Genomic DNA, 11,151 nt, shown 5'->3' with positions numbered 1-11,151 from the left:
AGTCTTTAAAACGGTCGCAAGCCCACGTCATAGCTAACGCTTCTTTTTCGATTTGTGCGTATTTTTGTTCTGCTGGGCTGAGTGTTTTGGATGCGTACGCGACTACCCGAAGTTCCTTGTTGGATTGATCCTGTCTGATGACTGCACCGATTCCAAATGACGAAGCGTCTGCGGATATTACTGTTCTCTTGGATGGGTCAAACATGGCCAAAACTGGTCTGGTTGAAAGGATACGTTTGATTTCCTTAAAAGCTTCCTCTTGTGGATCCGACCATAACCATTGATTTTTCGTGCTAAGAAGAGCATTCAATGGTTGTATTACATCAGCCATCTTCGGAACGAATTTTGCCAAGTAGTTAGCCATCCCCAAGAATCTTCTTAGCTCAGTTACGTCGTGCGGCACCCTCATGTGTACGATCGCCTTGATTTTATCTTCATCGGGACTAAGTCCATGCTCGTCTATCGTGTGTCCAACGAATTTCACTCGTGATACTGCGAATTTACACTTGACTGGATTCAACGTTATACCGCCCTCTTCCAAACGACGTAGAACCGCCCTGAGGTTGACATCATGTTCCTGTTTGGTTGAGCCGTGGATTAAGATATCGTCCTGCAGGTTAACTTGGCCAGGCGTTCCTTCGAGAATTGTATTTATTTGTCTTTGAAAATGTTCGGAGGCCGAACTTAATCCAAACGGTAGTCGATTAAAGTAGTACCGTCCAAACGGGGTAATGAATGTTGTGAGAAGAGCGGATTCTTTCTCCAGGGGTATTCGCCAGTACCCACTGTTGGCAACAAGCTTTGAAAATACCGTCGCGCCAGCTAGCTGTCCCAAAAGGTGATCGACGGCCGGCAACTGGAAACGTTCTGGACGGACATACTTGTTCAGGTTTGTAAAGTCGACGCAAATACGAAGATTTGGAGGCGTCTTCTGATTCCCATTTTCTGATTTCTTGAGTACTATAACCATGGGAGCGCACCATTCTGTCGGTGCCTCTACTTGTGTGAATACGCCTTTCGAAACCATTTGATCAAGTTCCTTCTTAGTGGCTTCCATTAGAGCTATAGGGACTCAACATGGAGTTGACAACGCAAAGGATCGAGCATCAGGTTCCAACCGGATCTTGTATGGATTTTTAATTTTTCCAAGGCCATTGAATAGGGAGGGAAATTCTTTGATAGAGTCTACTGGCGATTCTTGTATTGAATCTTGCGTCTCGATTGCAGCTATTTTCTTGACAATTCGAAGATCTTCACTCGCTGATAATCCCAAGAGGGGTACTTGTAAATCATGAATGACGTAAAGATAATCCTCTATGTCAGTATTCTTGTGACGCAGGTTGACTCTAAGTCTTCCTTCTGTAGTAAGTTTCGTTCTTCCAGGACCATAAAGTCTTTTGTCTGATGGACTTAGTTGGACATGACTTGTATAACGATAGAGGAATGGCATTCACATCTGCTCCAGTGTCGACCTTGAATTGGATACTGATTTTGTTTACTTCAAAATCCACGGTCCATTTTCTGGTTAGAGTGTTTTCAAGAACATCCACGTGGGCTGTACTGGTAGAGATTGTACTTCTATCAGCGCTGGATTCTTAAAACAACTGAGTAAGTCCGTAGTCATCAGTTTCCTGGTCTTGGTGGTTTTGGGTTGATATTGATCCCAAAAAGACTGGCTCTATATTCACTTCATGTATCTGTTGATTACGACACATCTTGGAGTAGTGTCCTATTCTCTCGCATCCACAGCATTTGGCGCTTTTAGCTGGACAACTGTTTCGGTCATGTGTTTGCGAGGCGCCACAGCGGCCGCATCCCTTGCTGAATTTGTTTCCGCTATTAGAAGTTAGAGTTTTAGTATTGTTTCTCACCGGTGGAATGTGCTTGACTGGTTTAGGTTTTGACTGACGATGTTGAGGTCTTGGTTTGGCCTTCTGATAGCTTTGACTTTGTATGCGATCAACATTTTTAGATTGTGTTAAACCTTGTAGATCCATTTGTTCTCTCTGTCTATCTTCTAAACTTCGCACTCTCTGAACTGTTTGCTCGAGGGTTAAGTTTTCATCATCCTGTAGTCTTTTTGATAGAGCCTTGTGACGGATGCCAACGACTATCCGATCCCGTAACAACTCATCCTTGAGTTTGCCATAGTTGCAATGTTCCGCCAAGGAATAGACTGCCGTGATAAATTCGTCTGCTGATTCTCCTTCTCGTTGGTATCGAGTTTTGAATTTGGCACGATCGTAAATTATGTTGCGGCGAATGATGAAATGGCTTTCAAATTTGGCGAGTACTGCTTTTAAATATTTTGCCGTTGCCGCGGATAGTCCAAAGGAATCAAATATATCGTCTGCCTTGTCACCCATTAAAAATATCAGAGCGTTAACCTGTTCTTCCTCGGTTTTAGCACTAAGGCCTGAGGCACGCCGAAATCGTTCAAAACGTCTCTTCCATACCGGCCATTCGCTTGGGCACGCGAAATTAAAGGCATCTGGTGGAGTGACGTGGAACGCGGAAGACGTCTGCGCTGTAGGAATCGCCATTGTTAGCTGTTTGTGGTCCGCACTCCGCGAAAAACGTCCGAATTGCTGGAGGATTGTCTTTGCAAACCATTTATAGAACTAAGCCTTAGTCTATACGGTACAAACGCGAGCGAATTTTCACTAATAAACCCGACTATAACGCGGTCATTTAACCCGAATTAAAATTTACCGACTATTTACCACCCCACTTCTGACACCATGTTGTATTTTCTGTTCTTTACTGGAATAATCGGACAGCGATAAACTTAACCATAATTTATTTACATTTAACATAAAGGCGGTCTAGCAGACCTTACACGTACAACGGCTAAAATAGAACTCCCCGTAACGAGGATAGTCTGGAGCTTATATACAATCTTATAGCTAGTTCAATTCAGTTCAGTTCTTTTTAATACTAACACAAGTATGGCCAAGTTTTATGTGTCTTTTCAATCGATCGCTTCGAGCAAATGAAAATCCGCAAGTCGCACAACTATACTTTCTATGTTTATGCTGCTCCTCTACGTGTCTTTTAAGATTAAATTTTCGCGTAAAATTTCTTGAACATACGGTACATGTGAACATGGTGATTTATGAATACCACCACTTTGAATGAAGTCTTATCTAAATTTTTTTAGTATTTATAAGGTTTTATATTTATCAGTTGTAAGTATGTGAGCTTATTCTGAAGATGATAAAAATACTGGTTTTAAATTATGTTAAATATGTTTATTATTTTTTCATTCAAAAATCTTTGGTAGCTCTTCCTCGCTACTTGAATCGACAGCTTCAGACTCCCTAATGGATTTGCGTTCTTGATCTATGATCTCATCCAACTCGGATGTCTCCTCCACTGGCTTCTTCTTCGTCGGGGATTTCTTAGGGACAACGCGTCGGCTCCGTTTTACCCTCGTTATTTTCCCGACATTCGTAGATTTAGACTGCTCCTTGGATGATGGGGTTGAGGTTTTGATGATTGGTTTAGGGAGAGCGACGGTGGTTGGGATGGATGTAGATGGTAAGGGTATGTCTCCGGGTGGGTGGTTTAGGGAGGCCTCGAGGGATACGATATCATCGTCCAGTTCACCCTCGATGGGGAATACCAGTTTTTCGATCTGATATTAAAATTCAATGTAAAGCACACCAGAACATACCAACTCATTTTTAAGGATATATAGAAAAGTAAATACATACAGTGATATAATCGGTGGCGAAACCTAGACCATTTCGACAGTTGGCGATATTCGGGTGGTAGGGTAATAGACCATGATACTACCATTTCCTTCGTCTTCGTAGAAACCAGTGTACCAACTATGGTTTTTCTTCACCCGAATTCGTAAATATTTGAAGCTCTTCTCCAGACCGGGTCGCCCGGGAATAGGTCCAATGACAGCGCTGTATTTCAATCCGCATAGTGTAGGTTTTTGAGTAGACATCTTGCTTAGGATGGTTGGTATTAATAATGATATTCATAAAGAAATTGTACTTTATATAGTAATGGAAGTTTTTAAAATACACTCGAGAATGACACTTATTTTCAAAAAAATCTTTATTTGTAGATTATTTATCATACAATTTAAAGTACTTGAAAATACTTTTTCACCCAAAAAGAGAGTCTATACGCTTTGAAGATGGCGCAGTTACCGTTGTTCAAATGATATTTACAGGTTAATTGAATGGGATCCGATAGGGTCGTTAATTTAGGACAACCTAAATCCTTAATATTAACACTTGCAAACCCAAAAAATCAGTGAAAAAATTCACTTTCTCTAGGCCTTTAGTAAAGAACGTTTTCCCCTTCCCTAATATCGTTTGAGCTACGTCTCTCAATTTCAGGTATTCCAAGTCCCCATCATCCCACTTCAGGTCAGAAATATTGTTCGATATCCATGAACATTGCCTCTTATCAGCGTATGATAATTCCTCATATGGGAAGGGTTGTTTAAAATTGAAGACGTCGAGTTCTTCAGATTCTACTAAGTAGAACGCTATCTCCTTAGGAATAAATTTCCCTCTCGCCTCAAAAATACACCTTCTACAATAGACGTCATTCTTACTGGATTAGAAATAAATACATTTGAGAAAATTATTTTATTTTAAAGAGAGACTGAAACACCCCGAACAGTAAATATTAAATGCTTACGTTTCGGGGTGACTGCGTGTATAGAATAATACTTACATATTGTAGTTGCTCTTTAAATAGCTTGGATATATCAGTGAACTTCGTATTGGAATGGTGTTTAGACATCTAAGGCATCCTTATATACCCTTTATACTTGAAGAAATCTCAATTCTATTGCTAAGAATAATTGCTCATTAACGCGTGCACCGTCTTCGAATTTTTCTTATTCCATTTCCCATCGCGATTTTCCGGTAAATCTCTCGAACAAACCTCCACCGAAATTCACTTTTATAAAACCGACGCCTATCTAAAATCTCTTGCTTATAAAACAGCCGCATATCTCCCGTCAAGCTCACCCCGGGAATTAACGCTATTTTACGGCAAAATGTTTTTATCTTACGTTGAATTTATTTTCACTCTAAATTTATATCTGTGTTAGGGAGTACTCCCAATGTTAATTCCCATAGGGCGCTATACTCCCATATGAATCATGGCCCCCATTCATTACCTACTGGTAGCAGCAACAGTAAAATTCTTTTACTCAAAAAAACTAGCTAAGTCTAATCCTAAGAATGCGCGTGCTGAAATAAATATCAGTTGTAAGCACGCGCAAAGCTATAGAGCTATTTCAGAGGGGATAATGGCTACGTCACTAATGCTATTTGCCCATTGTAACAGATACATCAACTTGATCAACTGCTATGTCGAGTACGTTGCCATGAAAATAATTGTACAAGCCCAATAGACGTTTCTGAATCGTTAAAGAGTGAAAATGAAGGAACTCCATTAACAATTAAATTATTATTATTATTATTACTAAAGGCCAAACTCTTAGAAGAAGAACGGAGATTGGAGCTTTCCAGTTTTGGTGAAACGGACTCGCTTAAAGGTGAAAGTAAAGCGTTAATAATTCATAGTCGTCAAGGAGAAGGAGGACGAGGTCGTCAGTCTAGAGGCAGAAGTAGAGGTGGATATTCTCGCCAGCAATTACAACCAGTTGAACCTGCAAGCGTTAATAGAAGAGATACACGCGGAAACCTACCATCAAGAGGAGACAAACCAGACTATTCCAACTGACGCTGTTATCTCTGTCTGGAGTTTGGACACATTGCACGTGACTTTACTCATGAAGAAGTACATGAGACAGCTACCGCAGTCTCCAAAATAATGAAAAACTCTGCGTTACGGGCTGTTACCTCTGAAGAAAGAAACTAATCTAGCACAGCACGGCTACAACACTTGGCATTAACAACTACAAGATTAAGAAACGAAGCTTGTCACGGAAATACCGTTTGGGTAATGGACAATGGTGCCACAGACCATATGACTTCGTTTCGTGATAAATTTGTCACTTTTCATGAAGAAACCACAGTACACTCTAAGAAATGGAAGTGTTTAAAAGGTGTTAAAACGGTGTAAACACCGTAAAAACACCCAAAAGAGAGTTTTATTACCTTGAGTTTTAAGCTGGGCCAATTTAAAGTGTAAATTCGGTGTATAATTACACTATTAAAACACCGTTCGAAATTAAACATGAAAAATTACAATACTGCGGGTTTCTAAAATAAGGTCTTTCATTTATTTTTCATTAATGTTTTAATATTAAAGTCAATACAAACAGTAAAAAATTATTGAAAAACGTACTTGTTAAACCTTTTTTAAAGATGATATTCATGAAAGAAAACAGTTTTATCCTTTAAATAAAATTAACAAAGCAATTGGTAATCTGGCGGTGTTGTACCTTCATAAAACTATGCTAAACGTGTTAGGCGACACTCTTAAGGCTCGTTTACATGTGCGCGAGAAATGGAAAAAGTGGAAGCGTAAAGCTGAGAGATGAGGCTTATTGGGGTTTGTGTTCCCTAGGCGTACCGTTTACAAACAAGCGAGAACTTTTTAAGTCGCACTTGTTGCTCATAAATGAAGCGGGTGTTCCGAATAAGCTGCGATCTGCCGTGGTAGATTTTTCAGCTCATGTTTGCTTGTCGCAGAGAGTCACGTGATTTTGACGGCCAATAATAGCCAAGGACCGAATATCGTTTGATATTATCTCGCGAAATAGGCCTAGGCTCTCCCATTGAGAGTGTCTTTAAAAGAAAGAAAAAACATGATAAAATTTTTGAAATACGTATAATCACATTGCCTCTTCCTTTCAAAACAGACAATTAAATCAAAATTATTCAAAAGCTCAAGTACAGAAAATATACATATCTTGACAAATTATATCAAATAACGTTCCAAAGTGCGAAAATAGCCTTCTTTGTTTCTATTTCTCCATACAGGACGTACCCACCAACGACGTTCCATTCTAATTTTCTGGGTTTTTTTTGTTGTTAAAATGTCGTATGTTTTTCAAAAGCAATAGTTTATTTTTAAGCAGAAGCAAACTAATGACAGTCCACGCCATTTTAGTTGTTTACCTCCGACTGAAAGGCAACTCTGCAATCTAGGCTCATGCTACCGCCCAGTTCGTATGTAAACGAAGGAACGGGTGGAGCAGCGGGAACAAACGCTTTTGGAAGACGCGATTTTTTAGGCGCGAGAAAAAGATTCGACTTTCAACCCCTACTCTCCGCTTTAAGCTTAATTCTCGCGCACATGTAAACGAGCCTTAACAGGTGTTAGGCGACACTCTTACAGGTGTTAAGCGATACTCTTAAAAAACGAGACTAGGTTAGATACTAGCCTCACAGTATGGGCCAGCTTGAGAAGCCAAAGTGGGGCACTTGCTTTTGTGACATGTTTTATCATTATTTTGAGAAAAATTAGAGTACTAAATGGATTTTTTTGTAAAATCTGTAGTGCAAATTAGATTTAGTGAAAAGAGATTATTAAATTTAACAAGAACGTCTATATCTACTGTTTGAATATTATAGCCTCCCAAACTAATTTAATACCCTATGCATTTGTACGAATTGAAAACTTTCCGCCTTTTTCAGAAGTTTATAAACCCGCAAAAATGACTTTATACGCAATAACCCTCGCTTAAAGAGATATAGTTCTGCATGTGAGAACTTTCCTCCCTATAGGTGATGAAGTTCTCTCAAGATGGAACCCTGCTATGAATATAGCATTAATTGCTAATAATACTGCGGAATGGCGGATAATCAAAATTTAATTAAACAGGAAAACCATACTCGATATTTGAGTTATGCCCCATGAGTGGTCAAAATGTAGCTACTATAGTGTTTTTTACGTCATCGATTTTGCTCTTAAGTCTAGGATAAGTACTAGAATTTCTACTACTATCCTACCAAATAATCTCCCACTCTTAAAGGTGTTACGCGACACTCTGAAAGGTGCTATGCCGTACCCTTTAAGGAGTTGCACAACACTAATATGAGAGTAAAAATTCACTTTCAGTGCGGTATAAGAGTTAAAAAGGTGTTAAACTGCACCTCTGTTGCACAATTTTATACTTATCTTTGCCACCAATTGCTCAAATAAGTGTTATTAAACCCTTTCAGGGGTGTAAATGAACACCTGTAACGGTGTCAAATTTGGACCCATTTGAACTACTTTTAAAGGTGTTAAAGCACACCCCATTTTCTTAGAGTGTAAGTGTGATTAAATCCCTTCAGGGGGGGGGTAAATGTACACCTGTAACCGTGTCAAATTTGGACCCATATAAAGTACTTATAAAGGTGTTAAATCACACTCCAATTTCATAGAGTGTAGTCGAAGTAGCTGGGGGTGGCACGTTAACGGCAACAGGAAAGGGAAACGTTTGGATAGCGTTGGCAAAATATTGTGGAGGATATCCATTCACATTAGTTAATACACTGTATGTACCTGCACTTGGCGGAAATTTGCTCTCAGTATCAAAAATTGCAGAGAAGGGACTTGATATCTTGCTAAATAACGTGAAGCAACAATACGTAAGGGCCACGACGTTATCGCGAATGGAAAGAAGGATGGCAGCTTATATGTTGTTCACGAAGATGTTCCGAAGACCATGACTTCTAAAGTTCTAACTTCTACGGAAAGTGTAGACGAAGAATGTAAAATATCTGCAAAGACTGCTAAATTATGGCACAGAAGGCTTGGACACTTACACCTAGCCGCAGTGAAGAAGTTAGAATACCAGAAGACAATTACTCTTGAAGAAGACCAAGCTTTTGTAAACCAAAATTGCGAAGTTTGTATGATTAGCAAGCTAAAAACCAAACCATTTCCAAAAAAAAGGTTTAACACGGGAAACGGAACCTTTGAGATTGATTCATTCGGATGTTGTGGGTCCCCTCAGAGGCCATGGTAGAAGAGGCAGCTAACATGTTACGATACGAGACATTTGAATTCATCAAACGACCATCACATAGGAGAACAATAAGAGGACACTGGATATACAAAACTAAACATGATGAATCGGGTAACGTGGCCAAATTCAAAGCAAGACTCGTCGCGTTAGGAAATACGCAGAAACCGGGACGAGATTATGACCAAACATATGCACCAGTTGTACAGATGAAAACTACACGGCTTCTATTTGGAATCGCAACTGAACGAAACTGGAAAATTCATCATTTGGACATAACAGCGGCATATTTAACAGCAGAATTAGAAGAGGAAGTTTACATGGAAATTCCTGATCAATTTGAAGAGTTATCTGACGATTTACGAAAGGTATTCCGAAATGTGCCAACTAAGCAAGACTTTGAAGAGACAGATTACGTCATAAGGTTACGTAAAAGTATGTACGGCTTGCATCAATCTGGTAGACAATGGAATAGGCACTTGGATTCAGTATTACAAACAGAAAGCTTCAAACGATCTGCGCGGATCCCTGTGTTTATTACAAACCAGGAAGATATATCATTGTTACCACTTACGTCGATGACGAAGTACTTTTTGGAAGCGAAGACGAAATAAATAAATTAAAGAAAGCACTAAGAAAACATCTAGAAATTGAGGATCTCGGTGAAATCCGAAATATTCTCTCGATGAGAGCTAACAAGTACGACGACGGCTATTCACTAGACCAAACGAGGTACACCTATGAACTACTGAGAGAAATGGGAATGCTGGAATCAAAAAGTGTCGCGACACCACTCGCACTTGGAACCAAATATACGAAATGCGAAGAAGGAAATGAAATAACAAAAGAAAATTCACTGATGTACCGACATCTCATAAGGAGTTTGCTATATTTGGCAACACACACGAGACCGGATTTGGCATTCGCGGCAACTTATATGAGCCAGTTCAATCAGAAGCCATCTAATGAACACTAGTTTGGGATGAAGCATATTCTGCGATATTTAAACGGTACCAAAGACATGGTTTTACGTTTTCAACGAACGGGAAGCAAAGCAGAAATCTTCACAGACGCAGATTGGGGTTCGGATCAAACAGATCGAAAATCATTCAGTGGGTTCAAAGTCACACTAGGCGGTGCTGTCGTCAGCTGGACAAGTCGTAAACAAAGATGCACTGCGTTGAGTACTGTAGAGTCGGAATTCGTGGCCCTAAGCGAGACTGCTAAGGAATGCGTTTGGTTGCAGAGTCTGTTCAAAGAAATAGGACAAACGACCTTTCTAGAGACACCCACTGTCATCAATATTGACAACCAAGGAGCTATGAGGCTAGCCGAAAACCCTACGTTGATATTTCAGCGGAAAACATTTTTCAAAATGTAAGTTTTCGGTTATTTTAATATTTTTCCATGATTATTAGTTTATCTGATTAACATCGTATATTCAGTTTCAAAAACTTTCTGACTCCCTTAGTGGGAATTTGAGCTCTCTACAACCACCCGTTGATTAATTACGCATTTAAACGTTGAAAAATACAGGGATTTTTCTTACTTTTGTATCTTTCCAACATCATTTCGGAATTAAAATGGCAATAGATTAACAAAATATGACTCATTTAACTATATGGAATCGAATGGAAGTAGTCCGAAAGTCTTATGACTAATGACTGATTAGTTATTCAAAAAATTTCGAAGCCGCCCCCTCCATGTTGAAGGTAAACCTAACTATGAAGCGAGAGAAAAGGCGACAGTTCCTTGTTTCTCTTTCGTTTCTTGCTAACGAGATATGTTGATGCTCAGTAAGATAGTTTTAATTGGACATTGTCACGTGATCTGTTACGAGTATCATATAGAAAAATATAATTGCAATCTTAAGAAACGACTGAAACAATCGATTATATAATTTCTGGACTTTAAATTCGACTGTTTTCGATCAAACTGATTTAGTCTCTACCAAATTTTACTCTGTTTGATCGATTCCTGATATTTCCTGATTTTGTAGAATTTCGGATATTTTCATATTTTCATATAATTTGGATAATTTCATTACTCACGTTTGAATTTTAACTGTCTCTACTTCAAAAGCTACTATCTATACCTCCGTTCTCCAAACTTTTTCAAATTATTCGCCCTTGATTTACTCTAGACCATCTACTATAAACGATTAACTAATAATAAATAAAGGCAAAAATTCCAACTAAAATCTGTGGGTAAAAAAATCAGAAAATGCACACTTTAATTTATGTACTTCTACA

The 11,151-nt window shown here is 39.0% G+C and overlaps 1 protein-coding gene and 1 long non-coding RNA gene across 2 annotated transcripts; both read right to left on the bottom strand.

Moving 5' to 3' along the window:
- Window positions 1-1,595: 1,595 nt before the first annotated feature.
- Window positions 1,596-2,543, bottom strand: LOC149663974 (uncharacterized). The gene has a single exon (XM_089841974.1). The coding sequence runs from the start codon at window positions 2,541-2,543 to the stop codon at window positions 1,596-1,598; it is 948 nt and encodes a 315-aa protein (XP_089698100.1).
- A 700-nt stretch (window positions 2,544-3,243) lies between these two features.
- LOC149663973 (uncharacterized) lies at window positions 3,244-3,927 on the bottom strand. Its single transcript, XR_016368438.1, has 2 exons — window positions 3,717-3,927; window positions 3,244-3,637 (listed from the first exon to the last, which is right to left on the bottom strand). It is a non-coding gene; the product is annotated as an uncharacterized LOC149663973 (long non-coding RNA).
- Between the last annotated feature and the right edge of the window lie 7,224 nt (window positions 3,928-11,151).

Source organism: Phalangium opilio, unplaced genomic scaffold (assembly GCF_054372755.1).
Source record: "Phalangium opilio isolate 3A_F unplaced genomic scaffold, DU_Popi_V2 ptg000061l_1, whole genome shotgun sequence".
NCBI classification, from domain to species: domain Eukaryota; kingdom Metazoa; phylum Arthropoda; class Arachnida; order Opiliones; family Phalangiidae; genus Phalangium; species Phalangium opilio.
Note: the sequence above shows the minus strand (reverse complement) of the source record. Positions and strands in the feature narration are given on the sequence as shown.

What these genes read in the sequence shown, in the direction of transcription:
- LOC149663974 (XM_089841974.1), bottom strand. Translation starts at nt 2,543, where the DNA reads ATGGCGATTCCTACAGCGCAGACGTCTTCCGCGTTCCACGTCACTCCA.